The 15,924-nt window shown below is 41.2% G+C and overlaps 1 protein-coding gene across 1 annotated transcript in view; it reads left to right on the top strand.

Annotated features, from left to right (window-relative positions):
* Positions 1-229: 229 nt before the first annotated feature.
* Positions 230-15,924, top strand: part of PPP3CA (protein phosphatase 3, catalytic subunit, alpha isozyme) — a 162,401-nt gene continuing 146,706 nt past the window's right edge. Inside the window, exons 1-2 of the mRNA XM_014940397.1 lie at positions 230-350; positions 14,386-14,586. Of these exons, the coding sequence (XP_014795883.1) occupies positions 230-350; positions 14,386-14,586 (322 nt within the window). The remainder of the gene's footprint in view (positions 351-14,385; positions 14,587-15,924) is intronic.

The raw sequence follows: 15,924 nt of genomic DNA, 5'->3' as shown, positions 1-15,924 counted from the left end.
TCTCTGGCCTCATGCTGCCCCCTCATTTGCGTTGAGAAGTATGCCTTTTATCTGCCACTCTTTATTATAGACTTAATGCAAACCCATAGTTCAGTGTGAGGGGTAACTGCAGTACTGGGGAAATGCTTCTTTCGCCTACAAGTAGCAGGAACTAGCCCCTTGATGTTTGAATAAAAGTACTGACAACCCCGTGTTCCACTTAAGTCAGAGTTGTTTTCCTTGAGGCGAGATGGTAAGCACAAATGAAGTAATGCACATAGCAAAACAGAACAGTGCAACCCTCTCTCCGAGAGGAAAAACCACTCAGCACATTCGTGGGTTGTATGTGCTGGATGGCTTCTTGGTCCTAGGTTGGGGATTATGGCTTGCTTCTCTACCTCCTCCTTTGCCTTATGCTGCTTTGCTTCATTATGATAATAAGGTAGTAGGCCAGCTATATTAGTTTGATCAGTAATGGCATTTCAGATAGATAAATTCCAGCTTCTTGCTAAGATCATTTAATCAAAAAAATTCTGATGAACCTTATGGAAAAGCTCATCTCTTGGTAATACAGTGAGTGAACAGCCTTGAGAGATAAGGAACCAGTGAAAATGTGTAGGCTGGTTTTATCATTTGCAATCCATCAGTGAATGGATCTGACTTTTGTATTTCCAGGAAAAATAGCATCTGTGGCTTCTCCTCTGGCTAATGGTGCTTACTTTCATATATAAGCAGAAGTCTTGCAGAAGACTTGACTCGACATCTTTGCTAGAGCACTTGGGTCCTGTTTGCCACGTTTGGTTTTCACTGTTCCTTATGTGGAAAACATCTTAATTTTATTTGTCCTAACATTCATTATTAATAATAACTTCTGTAAATGTGTGCAAACAGCAATCCTGCCATGCTGCAGCAATAATTTGCACATTCTTTTCCCCCTTTACTTTTGTAGCCATACCTGCATCCCAGGTTAATTAGAACTTTCCAGTTCAAGGAGGAGTAAAATTTCTCACCTTCTGGGAAGGTGCACTAACACTCTTCATGCTTCCTGGAGGAAAAGACAATTTCCTCAGATTCTCTTGAAAACTTAACTGCGTAGCATAAAAAAAATTGCAGACTCCTTAGGACCAGAGAAAAGTTGCTCATGCAGGAGAGGAATGCTGCCATCAACATTCCTGACCCTAGAACAGATGGGGCCATTTTTTTATGTGCAGTGACCACTGAATGTCAAATGTGGAAGTGGTCTTTGGAGGAAAAGACGTGAGTTTTGTTTTCCTGCTGCCTGGTGCCTGCATCTGCCTAGGTTGCAACATGTCATTTCTTCTCCTCCCATCTGAACCAGAGCTCTTGAGTCATCTTTGGAAGGTATTTTGGGCTTGGTCAGCTTGGATGGGTCTATAGTTAAAGAGAGACAGGGAACTATTGGAGAGAGTCCAACATAGGGCAACTTAGATGATTAAGGGATTAGAGCACCTCCCTTATGAGGAAACGCTCAAAGAGCTGGGGCTCTGTAGCCTGGAGAAGAGAAGGCTGAGGGGAGACCTCATCTATGTTTACAGGTATCCAAAGGGTGGGTTGAAGGATGGTGGAGCTGGTCTCTTTTCAGTGGTTCCCAGTGACAGGACGAGGGGCAACGGGCACAAGCTGGAACATGGAAAGTTTCACTCAAAAATGAGGACGAACTTCTTTAGGGTGAGGGTGACAGAGCCCTGGAACAGGCTGCCCAGGGAGGGTGTGGAGTCCCCTTCTCTGGAGATCTTCAAGACCCACCTGGATGCAGTCCTGAGTGATGTGCTCTGGGCAACCCTGCTTTGGCAGGGGAGTTGGGCTGGATGATCTCTAGAAGGTCCCTTCCAACTCTGACAATTCCGTGATTCCGTGATAGCTGAGACATTCACCAAGAGGAGATGGTATTGAGCTAAGATCTCTTTGCCACAGCATTTCAACGGAGTGAAGTGAGCTCCAGCTGATTAAAATCTTTTTTAGTCTGGGTTTGAAATAAGTGACCTGTTCTGCCCTAAGGGATGTGGGACCTGAGGTGTGGCCTCCCTCCACCTCGCTATTAGCAGCTAAAAGAGTCTTCTCTTCCTGGTTTCTCTCTGGTAACTGTCCTCGTTCACTGGCTTTTTTGGAAAGGGTGCTGGAAGTCCTGCTGTGCCGTGCTGGCCTCCATGTAGACATCCTTCACAGGGCCATCCTGCCCAGCACCCACCAGTGGATGACAGAACCGAGCACCCAAGCCCTGAGGTCTCTCTGGGGGGGTCATCAGCATGTGACAGACCTGGGAATAAAGCACAGGTCTCCCAATTCTCTCCCTGCCTCGTAAATCTGCATTTTAAAACTCCAATGTTCTGCTTAAGAACAGGATGTTTCAGAGAGTATCAGCAAAACGGTGAGTTTAGACAGATTTATTTTTACCCAACATGTTTATTATGCAGCAACTGAGATTTTGGGGAAGATATGGGTTACAAAAAAATATAAAAGCATCTTTAATAAATGAAAGGAGGATTTGGATTAAATATCCTTTTAAATACAGAACTAGAAGCTTATACTGAGGGCTTTGAAACTCTATTGCTGCCACGTATACCCAGATAAAACCCAGAAAAACAGTTTAAAAAAAAAAAAGCCCATTAAAGTACACAATGGTCTGATCAACAAAACCTTGCCTTTTAAATTGTTTTTTTTTTAAATTTTTTACAATGCTGCATGTTATTTTTAAAATAAAAAAAAAAAAAACTTTCTACAGCAGTCCAGATTAGTTGATGGAAATAAATGTGAATGTGGAGAAGGGCTGCTTGGGAGCTGAGTCCAAGGCAGAATTTCCATGTGGATGCTCTGTGGTATAAGTGCTGGCAGAAGCGAGCCATGAAAACCCAACAAAAAAATACCAAGGCTGATTCACGGCCACATTACTTCAGATTAATTCCAGTGTCACTCGGCTTGGTGGTTTGCTAAGTTTTATTTAGACATCCAGAGCAGGCTGAACCCTGCTTCAGAGCTCACAGTCTGATCCGTTAATGCTGGAATACAAAGAGCACTTGTTTAATGGAATTACAGCGGCGCAGTGCAGTGATGGATGTGGTCCATAATCTTTAGCACTGATCTATGCGAACTGTAATAACATCACAAGAAAATTAGTTCTTTGAGCATGTTGGAAGAAGGACGAGTTGTCGCTGGGAACCGGTTCATACAATGTACTGGAAGAGTTTCAGGGTTGGTTTTTTTTCATGGCAAGCAAGAGGCACCATCACTTACGGGGCCCGTGGAGGGCTTACCCACCCTGTGCCTTCTGCTCGCACCCTGCCTCAAAATTCTGAATTTCTCTGTTAAAGGTTCCAGTTTGAACCTGGGGTCTTAGTCTGAACTGGCTCAGGAACATCTCTGATAATCAGGCAAGATGAAACAAATTGTGCTGAGTTGATTAACGTTCAGTTCCAGGAGAAGCCACTCATTTAAAGTGCATCTGGGTTTTTACTGTAAAGACTATGCTTTGGTTTTGGGGGGGGGGGAGGGGTGTACACAGAATCAGTATGATTCTGTGTAACATGGTGTGTACGTCCCTAAATCCTAATCTAGACAAAGCCAAGCCATGCTGTGATGCCTGTTGGTATCTAGCTATTAAACTGCAGAGGAAATAAAATATAAAAAATCACTGATACCTTCTTATGTTACTGTTTTTCCAGGTATATGGCCTGACCCCCCCAAAAAAAAGAGCTGTTACCAAATCAGTAATAGGTGTAACCTGGCACAAATTAGGTTTTTTTAATATAATTCAGTGCATTTTATTTTATGCCTACCCTGTGATTCCTGTCTGTTGATTGTGGCTGAACAAGCAGAATTCAATTTTAGTATAATTCTGAAATGATTTTTTTTTTTTCCCCTGCACTATTATGTGTAGATCTTGGCCAGTTCCTCACGCAGCACAAACCAGTATTAAGCAGTATAGACTCACTTGTGCAAAAGTATGTTGATTTAAAACTTCTGTCAAAGACAAAAATGCTACTAAAGCAAGTGAAGCCATTCAAGATTAAAATAAAATAAAAAAGCAAAAACCCCAGAACACCACTCATCAACTGCTGTATCCAGCCACTTTATGAATTGAATTTGACTCCTACTGTACTTAGTCCATGCACATATAAACATTTGTAAGGGTTTAGTCTAATTTATATAGCTTTGGCCTTGTCTGATTGATTTGTGAAGTGTTGGTGTAGATCTGTGACTTACTGCGTGTCTTGTGACCTGCAAAATAATAAACCGCCTTAACATTTACAGAATAGCGTGGTTTTTTTGGTTTAGTTCACGTGGAATAGTTCAGATACTAATATTTTAAATGTTCTTCACATCCTGGTATTTATTGGCTTAGGTAAGGTATTGGGGGTTTTTGTTTGTGTTTTTCCCCAAGGTTGGGTGGTGGTTTTTTGTTTTATTTTTGGGGGGGTTTGTTTGTTTGGGGTTTTTTGTTGGGGTTTTCTGTTTGTTTATTTGTTTTAATTTTTACATAAACTGAAACTTGCACAGTTCAAAGATGGTACTTGCAAGTCCTGAGTAGCAGCTTAGAGCCTGGAAGATGGAGGCAGTGAAGTACCGAGCTCTGTTACTGTCCCTACTCTCTTGTCTTTGCCCTGAAGGCTGCAGGCTCTTTGGGCAAGGAATTGATTGCTAGATGCTGAAACATCCTAAATTTCAAATGTAAGATTTTATGTAGATATTTTTTTATATAAAAGGATTACTTTGTAACGGTAGCAGGAATTTCCATTCCCTCTGCCTGGTGAATAGCTTCTGGACTTTACTCTTGTAGGAGCAAGAGGTGAGCTGGTCTGTCTCGCTCCAGGAGGCAGCTCCTGTAGGATGGCATTTAAGCAGAGCAACTTCTGCAATGTAACATTTAAGCAGTGTTAGAAAATGGAATATCTGCAAATAAAGGTTGCTTTACCGGCACTTCCTCCTTTCTCCTTCTAGGACTGTATGTAATTAATCTCTGTGACTAATGACAGACCGTGCTTAGTAGCCAGCTTTTGGATACTGGATCTTCATTGTCTTTGCGTGTTGTCCTGATGGAGAAGCTTTGGAAAGGGAAGGATGTTTGCTTTTTTTCTCTTTCGTATGGCACTGGAGACTTTGAGGTAGACATCAAAGCTTCACTGGTTTCTGACCAAACTTGATAATGATCAAGTTAGGCTCAAAAGGTGTGAGAGGGTCTTAATTAAGACCTCGGTTTCTAGGTGAGGAATGGTCTGCAGTGCTGCTTTTAGCTATGTTGCCAGAGAAGAAAACTGAAATTTGGTGCTGTCAACTGACTGAAGTAGATTGAACTGGAAGGTCAGAAGAAAATGGTGCCATGCATCTGTATTGACACCTGAAGGCTATTCTAATTCTAGAATCAATTATTTTTTCCCAATAGATTGAAATAATTTCACCTGCCATCACTTCCAAATTGTTTCCAATTAGGAACAATACTGAAGTCTTGCCATAGAAAAGAAATCATCCATCACTCAAGTATTTTGGGGGATGGAGGACTGCGCCTGATGGCTTATCTAAGTCTTGGAAGACCTTTGGTATTTTCCATTGTTACAGGTTGTTTGTTTTTTTTTTTTTTTTCCCCTGACTTCGTTTTCTCCAAATGAATTGTTCCTATAAAGGAATTTAAACTCTGGATAATTGTTCTCTGTTCCAAAAGCTAATAAAAACAAAGCTCAACAGTATGCAGTTGGAGGCCTGTGGAAAAACTTGGGTGTAACACACAAAGTAGAAAAACAAACTTTGCTGATGAGGCCAGGAAGCTACGATCACATTTTCCAGTTTTAACTGTATGTGTTGGTCCTAACTGGGAATATTTCCTGCTAAACTGAATTTTTCCTCTCTGTTTGATTTTTGTAGTTGTTTTTTATCCATAAACTGTGGACACGGGGGGATAATAAATGTCAAAGATATTTGCGTGTGATCTTAAACACAGGGAAAGGTTATATTTTGGTAATATTTTATGGGGGAGCGTGTTGTTTTGTGCTCCATAAGATGGGTAGGATTTGTTTGCTTATTCCAGCAGTTGGCCAAAAGATACCTTGGGAATGCTGTTAGTAAATAACCATGTACCCTATGATTGTATATTTCAAACAGACCTGTTTCTTTGAATTATGAAGCTTTTTTTTTCAGTCAACTCTTCTTAAAGTGTACCTCCTTCCCTTTCCAACATGTACCTCTTCCTGGGTTCTCAGGACGTGCTTTCTGATGAGCGTGTTGCCTGTAAATGTTTTTCTGCAAAAATTTTCATGATGATTGTTTTCAGATTTTTTTTTTGGGAAACTGAAAAACATTTTTATTGCTGACTGATAATGATTGGAGGTTAGATCTAGATACGGCTGGTTATGGTTATTCAATTTATGTGTTACTGGTATTGATGCTTTAACTTACTATAAAAGTGTTCGTAGGGCTTGGGATGGGTTCATCTCAATCAGTTCACCAGATGAAAATCAAGTAACCGAGGGAATCTCATGTGCTTGTCCAGGCCTTTGTGTGTTTTATTACTCTTCATTTGAGCCCAAAGTAAGAATAATCTAACACTTTTGAAGAACCCCATTATGTGAATTCTTCTTTAGTGTTATTAAGGTTTCCTGCGGTGAACGTAAAGAACATCAAATGCTATATTGGTGGGTGTTGGTTTTTGGGGTTTGTTTGCATTGGCTTGGGGTTTTTTTTAAAAATGGATTTTTCTTTTTTGTGTGGAGACTTAAGGTGGCACAGTTACTTCATGTTGTTCTTTCCAAGTATAATTTAATCTGAGTTTATGAGGAGGTTGGTTATGCTTTTTTAAAGAGTTGAAGAAAAGTGTTGCCCTATACACTTTTCTTTTTGTTGGGTATTGTATGTTCTGGAGAAGGCCAGTAACGTAAAGAAAAGACCATACCAATTCCTGAAGTGGTGGGAAGGGGCAGTACTGTGACTTTTATTCCTCTTTGCCTGATAGCTCTGATGGGTAACTTGGGTGGAAAGACACCGTTAGGAATTTAGATCTGAGGACACTGAAGATACTTTATTACCTCAGCTGGGTAAATCAACAGAAACATCAGGATTTCAGCCCAGTTCTGTGGTTCCATGTTAGCAGAGAGGAAGGGCACCAAAAGTCACTGTTGTGCCACACATCCATTCATACAAAGGTCCCTGTGTGCTCGCTGACGTGATGGAAGTAGCTGAGACAAGATTACCCTGTCAAAAACATATCCATGTCATCAAGAGGTGAGGGAATAGCTCCCAGCACAACATGCAGTCCCCATTTCCCAGCCAGTCAGGTGCATGTCTCCATGTGTAAAGCAGCAGGGTGCTACAGAGGGGTGAGACCTAAGTCTTCCCTTTCCAAGTTTGAGGCTCAAATCCTGCAAAAGTGTTTTTGCGTGAAGGATTTGCTTCCCATGGGAGTCACAAGAGTAGTGCTACATGAGGGCTGCCTGCCATGTACTCGAATGGCTTGGCTTAGGTGGGGCGTTTCACCTGAGGAGTGGAAGGGGTGAAGTGTACTGATGAGAAGGCCACATCAAGTGCCTTAGCGTCTGGAAATGACTTGGCAATTTGTTGGGGACACTTCCACAAGGGACATATCCCTTCCTTTCACAAACACCTTCCTAGCATAGCCTCTGTCAAAAGTTAGGTGAGCTTCTCTGAGGCAGTTCTGTCTTTGCTGTCGTGTTCTCCAGTTGTGATTGAAATGTCAGAAGATATTAAAAACAGTCATCAGGGCTGGGATATTTGATGAAGTCTGTTTGTTGTTTTCTTTTTTATTTTTTTTATTTATTTTGAGCCTTCATACATCAAGAAATGATGCTAGCAAGGCTCTTCTCAGTCTTTGGTGAAGCAGTTTCCTTGCCAACCTGTCGTATCTTCTGGTGATGACCAGAACTGGATAACCAAGGACTAAAATTGGTTAACGACTTGAACAGCAATTAAGCAGCTCTGTTGTGGTGGGTTTATTGCCTTCAGCTGTTCTTTGAGAAGGTTGCTCTCCCCGTGCGTGATGCATGAAGAGGATCTTGGGTATGATCATTTTTACCCCATCTGACTGCCAAGTCTATTGATAATGGTGATTTCTGGGTCACAGGTGTTATTGTCTCTTCTCAAATGGCCTGTTTTCCATGCTCCCAGCTGAGATATGTGTCAAAGGAACTCCTTTCTTTTTGTTTTCTCTCTAAATTTGGTATATGCAGCCTTTGTTGAGTAAAGACCCTCTTGTCTATTCCAGATTTTGTTTACATTTGCTGTTACTCTAAGGTGATTTAATGCAACAGCACCTTCTTTTTGATGGACCATTTCTTTATGCAGTATTGAGTAGCTCGCCCATTGTAACCTTCAGCTTTCTGTGAAGCAATGTACCTTGTTCTTGAGTGACGTTGATTTAATTACATCTTTAAATAAATGAAGCTGAATTGAGCATTAATGATTGCACTGCAAGAACTTCTTGGCCATGGGGAAAAATTAATGATAAATTTCTGTAGGAATCCTCATAGGTTTGTAGTATTTTGTTTTGTAGATTTTATTTCCGATACTTTCACCATATTGGCAATTTTGTCAAATTGTTTAGTAAAAATCCGGTGAGCAGATTTAATAAAAAACCCCCACATAGCTCTCGAATAAAGCTGGCTTAAAATGGCACATGGAAATTTGATCTTTTAGAAAGGGGTTGCCAATTCCAGTGATGTTTCTGAATTGGGAATAGCTACCAGGCAGGCTTTATTGCCTGTGCTTACCCTTAATGAAAGAAGCTATTGTAAAATGAAACCTGATATTTTTTTGTTAGAAAATAAAAGAATATGAGTTGCGCTGAGAAAAATTTGGTTTGGGTCTTATACTGTCATATAAATGGATTTATTTTTTTTCCAGGAAGAGACGTATTTTCTTGTCCAAAATTCAACTGGACAAAGAACTAGTAAAAAATTGCACACAGTCTGAAAGCTATAGTACAGTTTTTAGTATCAAAAATAATTTTTGTCTTCTGAGTAACTCACCGTTCTGTGTACTACTCCTAAAAAATACCTGGTAAGAAAACCAAAATAAAATCCCAGTAATCCAACATGTTTGAATAGTGACTCTGTTGCCAGATGACTTGTGCGTGGAGATGAAAGCATCGTCCACGTGTCTCCTGAGGAAGCCTCTTGGAGGTGGGGGGATGTTTGTCACGTGAGAACTGGATGTCCTGCGTGGCCGAGCACTTTTGGCAGTGCCCTTTTCCCTTCCCCACCGCTTTGGTGAGCCCGGCACTGCCTGGGAGGTTCCGCTCCCTTCCCCTTAACCAGCTGGGGATGGTGGTGACTCAGCCTCTCGTTCCTGTCTGTCACCTGAAGAAAGTCATGTTCTTGGAAAAAAAAATATTAATTGGTCCTTCCCTTTGGTTTCATAGTAACCCAGTAAGCCCAAAATTTGTAGGCAACTGGGCAGGAACATACTCTGAATTATTTAGTATTAAACTATTAACCATGAGGTCAAAATATTGATATTTGGCTGCTGCTTTACATACTGGACCACACGTTTGGTCAGACACAGCATGGCACAGAAATGCAGAACTCTGATTACAAATAGTAAATACTCCAGCGTGGACATTGTTACTGTTTAGCAGGAATGCCCAAGAATATGCCATGTGTTGAACCGCACGGTAAAACATGGGTAGATTTTCAAAATCAGCCTGCAGAAAAGTCTTAGTTGGGAATTTAAAATGTTCCTGGCTTTCAGAAATATACTTTCTGAAGTGTATTTCTAAGTTTCTAAGATAGGAAAAATACTATGTATCTTCAGTCTTAAAATTATGAATAAATAGACATAAAAAATCAAGCTGCAGAGTGACCTTTTTTTTTAACATGTGTAGACTTAAGTGTTGACCTGTTTAATACCTTGTGCTGTAGCCACTCTTGTAGCTCAGATGTTTCTCAAAATGCAGAATTGCAAATTGCCATCAGACGAATGCAATGCATTGTGTTGTTGAGATGATGATAGTTATTGGTGTGTTTTCCCAACAAATGAAGAGGATAGCATTTATTTTTAATGAAAGTACGGTGTGCTATAAACATAGTTACGTATAGACATAAGTTATATGAAATTACAGGATGAGCATTACAGAGGGAGATAATTTGCAGAAAACTTGAATATTGATGAAAGATAGTTTTTCTTACTCTCAGCCTCCTCTGAGAGTATTAATTTAGTGTACAACTTCATTTTTAAATGAATAATATATAAACAAAATAATGCTTGCTTTGCGGCATGCTTGTATTTTATTTATGTGTGCACACATGGTCCACTCTAATTAAGCACAGCTCTTTATGGTTTATTTATTTGTTCTAGAGAGGCTGCTTAATATTTGAGAGAAACAGTAACGATGTGTCTGACCTTTACAGGGGCTGTGTTATTGGTAAGATGGGTTTTGCAGGAGCCTGCAAGAGTTGTAAAATAGCAGGTTGATCTTTTTCTCCATTTGCTGGAAGATGCTCAAGAGACCTGATAGCACAAGAAAAAAAAACCACCACAAAAGTAAGTGGTTAAAGAGTATTTTCTTGAGTTTTCAGATCTTGGGAGGATGCTTCTGACAGGCTGAGGTAGAGGGTTAAAAACTTTGTTTCTTTGGTTTTTGTTGCAGTCCATGTTTTATGACCAAACCACCAGGGTGGTATTTCACATGGTGAATACCTAGGTTCTGGTTGCAGTTTTTTGGTTGTTTGGCTGGGATGTTTTTTGGTTGGTTTTGTTTGGTTTTTTGGGTTTTATTTATGTTTGTTTTAAGGCCAATACAAAGAAGTAAGTGTAAACAGAGGTGGAGACCAGTCCAGGTTTTAAGTACTGCAGAGTATGGATAAACGTGCGTGACTTTCTTGTGTGGTGGTCTTGTGGTGGGATTTGTCACTAAACTTCCTAGAAATCCATATGCTATGTACATGCAAGTTTTATCACCAGTCCCTTTTTTTATGGCCTTTGCTTAATACAGATTCCCAGCTCTTTTTACAGAAGTGCTCCCTGAGCCTGTGCCATGGTGAGGAGCTGGGTGCTGGCCCTTCAACCCAACGCTCCTGTCTCCTCCTGCCTCTCCCTGGTGGACTCATCTCCCAGCCCCGTGCTCTTCCCCCTTGTGTGTGCTGCGTGTGTGGTTGCTCTCTGATGAGACTCTTGGCTTAATTTCTAATAGAAGCCAAACCAGTGGGTGAGAGAGACTGATTTGTTGCAAGTGCTAATAGCATAGGTTTAAAGTAGAAAAAGGACGCAGGTATGGAGAACCTGATGGATACCTGAGTATCCAGATGGTAACGGTGTTATATATATATAAAGCAATAGAAATTAAGTGTTTGCTATGTTTCTAAAAGGATTTAGGTTGATCCAGGTATTTGTGGGTGATACCAGTAAAGAACGATGTTTGGCTTCCACATGAACATGACCATTTCTTCCATTGTTCTTCTGTGGAAGCTCTGTGTATGTGTACATACAAAATTAATATTCTCATAATGGAAGATGCAATTTGTGCTCTATTCAGTCGCTCATGTTTTTGCTAATTAATCATTAATCATCTGCTATTGGAACAGTATCTTTTTTTTCTTTAATTAGCCACTGGTACATGTTATTTAGAAATTTGTCTGCAGAGATTTTGTAGTGCTGCAGTGTATGCTATATTTTTCTCTTAATCGGTAGGTAACATTTCATAGCTTTTGTTTGCTTGCTTCCTTGTCTGTTTTGTTCTATCTTTATGAATGTAAAAAACTCCTTTCAGTGTACATGCATATATAGTATTAACCTCAAAGTAATAATATGCTGCATAGGGTTTTACACCATGATACCTTTGGGGAAGAACAGAGGCAATTGTCTTGCAAAGGAATGCAAGCTAATGGTACATGCTTCTTCCAGCCAAACTGATCGTAGATAATTAACAACTTTTCCCTCTCCTCTTTCCTCCATGCAGGAAATGCAGGATCATTAGGACTAGCCAGCCTTCTGGGGTTTTGGGTTTGTTGGGGTTTTTTTTGCAGGAGGAGGATGGAAGCTTGTAGAACTGCTGAGTTCTCATTCCCCTTCCTTTTTCTTGCAATGATTATTCTTTTTCTGTGTTGCATAATGAATTCTTTATAGCTCATGTGTATAGCTGTCTTGCTTCTGAGGGTCTGCTGCAGATATATGTGAAAGACTGACAAAGCATATAACCTCATTTTTGTGAGTGTCATGGGACAAGCTTAACTGCAGTAGCTGTGAAAAGCGGGGCGAGATTAGGTTTTGGTCTTTAACAGCCTATCATAGAACTACCATTCACAAAAAAATAATTTAAAGGAATGGCATGGCCAGCAGGAGTAGGGAAGTGATGGTGCTTCTGTACTCAGCACTGGTGAGACCTCACCTTGAGTATGGTGTTCAGTTCTGGGTCCCTCACTACAAGAAGGACATTGAGCTGCTGGAGCATGTCCAGAGGAGAGCCACCAAGCTGGTGAGGGGTCTGGAGAATAAGTCCTACAAGGAGAGGCTAAGGGAACTGGGCGTGTTTAGTTTGGAGAAGAGGTGGCTGAGGGGAGACCTCATTGCCCTCTATAGCTACCTGAAAGGAGGGTGTAGAGATGTGGGTGTTGGCCTCTTCTCACAACGGAATAATGACAGGAGCAGAGGAAATGGTCTGAAGTTGCGGCGGGGGGGGTTAGATTAGATATTAGGAAGAATTACTTTACTGAGAGAGTGGTCAGGCACTGGAACGGCCTGCCCAGGGAGGTGGTGGAGTCACCATCCCTGGAGGTATTTAAGAAACGTGTAGACATGGCACTTCAGGGCACGCTCTAGTGCCTGAGATTGTGTCCGTTTGTGGTTGTTGTGTTTGGTTTTTTGTTGTTGTTTGTTTTTTGTGGTTGCACTTGATGATCTCAAAGGTCCCTTTCAACCATGAAGATGGAACCAGGAGTTCTGGTTGATTGAGTGGCAGGGCTTTCCAGTGTTTTAACTTCGTTGTTGGTTGTAGGTGTCATTGCTTCAGGAGAATCCCGGTGGTGTCAGGGATGTCAGAAACTTTCACCTTCTCCCCCTTTTGTCTGAGAGCATTTGGGTTTCAGTGTATTGTGAAGATATGCATTCATTAATCCAGTATTTCAGTGAATGGACTACTGGAGGTAGTGTAGCAAAGAGGAAAAAAAAAACTGAGCCAAAAAAAAAAAAAAGGAGCATATTTTCTGAAGATGTTTGCAGTTAAAATATCTGTGGAAAATAACTGCACGAAGTGAAATGGCTTATTATCTGCTCTGGTACTTCTGGTAGTGTAAGTGAAGAGTTCTTGGCTTGGGCTTTAAATGGTGTGTGTGATTTGTGGGCTGTTCCTAAAGTACACCGGTGGTGAAACGAGAAGAAAATTGAAGCTAAGGGGTCCATTGATCTGCCTCGTTAGGGTTTCATGTCTCATGACGTGGCAGAGCTGCCAGTGAGATGCTGTGTGGGAGACAGAGCCCTTTGGCAGGGGATGGGGTTGCCCTGTGGATGCATCCAGCCATGACCAGCCCTGTGGCCACCTCCTCCAGCTCCCCAATAACCCGACCCCCCCGCGGCAGGGATCGGCGTCGTTAGCCGATCGGGGAAAAAGGGGGTTAAGCTGGGATAACGCTCCAGCCTCATCCCAGCAGCTGCCAGCATCACCTTCCCAGCCTTCTGGCTCCAGCTGGCTCCCGGAGAGCAGGAGCATCTGAAGCTGGCCCTCAGACCTTATGTGAGGGCAGAACGCAGCTCGCCCGTGGCTGCTGCCATGTTGCTAGGGCAACCTGGCCTATTTATTCATTTATTTATTTCCAACTGCAGTCTGGTACATCCTCTGCCCTGCCGGGGATGGAGTGGTCTGTTTCGGCGCTCGGGCGTGCTTTGATGGGCTGCCAGTGTGTCTTGTGCAGCTAACTATTACTTACGTGGGGAAGACATCTTCCATCCCCCTACTCCGAGTCGTTAGAGTGAGGTCTGTCTTGGATTTTGCCATTTTAATTGGAGCGTGTGTATGCGTGTCCATGCACAGAAATTAGATATTGCACTTGTTTGTGCGTTTTACGCTCTTAATGGAGGAGAGCATTAAATCAATGTTTTTCTAGTGCTACCAGAGCATTTTAAGCTCCATTCCCTTCTTTCCTTGATATTCCCATGACTTTTGGGGGGCTTGTTTGAATATATCTGCCTGCAAATATGGCCTAAATCTTCTTCTCATTTTTCATAAGTATGAATTAGTTGTTCTTGCATGCCTGAATAATGTTGCCTGCAGAATACACATGCTTTAATAGTATCTTTGATAATCTATGTACAATTTCAACAGCGAATAATAAGAGGCAGTAGAAAACTCACGATAACACTGTTTTGCAGCAGAGATGTCTTTTGAAATGTGTCATCATCAGCAATAGAAGCTTTACTGTAAAAAATGACCAGATTTTTTTTTTTTTTTCCACTCAGCTGTCCCATTTCCTCCAAGTCACCGGCTCACAGCGAAGGAAGTGTTTGATAACGATGGAAAACCCCGTGTGGATATCTTAAAGGCACACCTTATGAAAGAAGGGAGACTGGAAGAGAGCGTTGCTTTGAGAATAATAACAGAGGGAGCTTCAATTCTCCGCCAGGAAAAGAATTTGCTGGACATAGATGCCCCAGTCACAGGTTAGTGTGGAGTTAACATGACGGATGGGGTGGTTGCTGATTGAGGAGGTGTTAAATAATGTGTGATTGTAATATGTCTTCCTGAGGAGTTGAAAGGCAGCTTGAAAATCATTTGTTTCTTTCCAGTTCTTGATTCTCTCTTTATCTGCTACCACTAGGATAATGGAGACCATCTTCTAAATTAGCAGAAAGGATCACATCTCTGAGTCCTTTCTGTTTCTAAGACAGAGGATGTGTTAGTCTTTAGAAGATTAGGAGAACTTTCTTAAACTTGAAAAGTTATCTGGCCTTTTGCACCAGGTATTAATTCCATAATTTTACAGATGTCACTTACCATGGTAGCACTGTTCAGACATACAGACAGCGTTGGGCTCTGAAGGAACAATGGTGTCAGAGTAAATGGAAATTTTAATTAAACACTAAAGAAAATAATGAGAGCAGCAAAAAGGGGAAAAAAAAAAATTAGCTGAATCCCGGTTTGTGTTGCCTGGGGGATTAATGAATTGTGCTGGTTGCAGAACCCATCCTGCCCCTGACTATCAAACACTACCACCCGCTCATTAATACTCAGGAAATGCCTTATACTTTGAATTTCCTTCTTTAATTGTCTCCTGCCTCCAACTACAGTCTGAACTTATGAATGCATTTGCTTGCTCTAATGTGCCTCCTCCCCTGTTTTGTTGTGTTATCAGATATGAATGCTTTTTTGGCAAGAAATTGATCTGTGGCATAGAAAGTTATCTGTGGGGCAAAAAATAACTATTTCCAGCCAGCTTAAACTATAAAACTTGGTTTAAGAAGGCAGGTCCTTCTGTTACTTTTGTTTCTGGAGAGCCTTGACAAAAGTAAATGAAATAGATTCATCTGCTGCAGAATAAGGGTTAGCAGTGTTTATTATCAGTACTGGTAGCGTTCTCCAAAAACTACACATAGAAGCAGCAAAATCTTAATTTTCAGGAAACCTCTGAAACTGAAGAGCATAGTGTCTGGACTAGAATGATGCACAAATTGTTAAAAGTTTGCAGTTTTAAAAATGACATCCAAATAGGGGATTGTAGCTTGACCTGAAGAGGTATTGTGTATCATCTTTTATGTAATAATTAGCTTGTCATGCTACTGTACAATTCTGATGGAAAAGATGTCAATCATGTTGCAGCTCATGAATGAATGAAGGAAATTGGACAAATAAAAGGATCCCCCAAGTAGACTGAGAATAAAGTTCTACAGATACTTTCTTTGACACTTCAGGATAAATGGAAGACGTTGTAGAGGTGCAATACTGTTGTCCATAACTGAGTGGCAGACATGCAGAAATACTACCATTGAGAGATGTGGCCT

Source organism: Calidris pugnax, unplaced genomic scaffold, assembly GCF_001431845.1.
Source record: "Calidris pugnax isolate Ruff unplaced genomic scaffold, ASM143184v1 scaffold34, whole genome shotgun sequence".
NCBI classification, from domain to species: Eukaryota; Metazoa; Chordata; class Aves; order Charadriiformes; family Scolopacidae; genus Calidris; species Calidris pugnax.
This window is presented reverse-complemented; position numbering and strand designations above follow the sequence as displayed.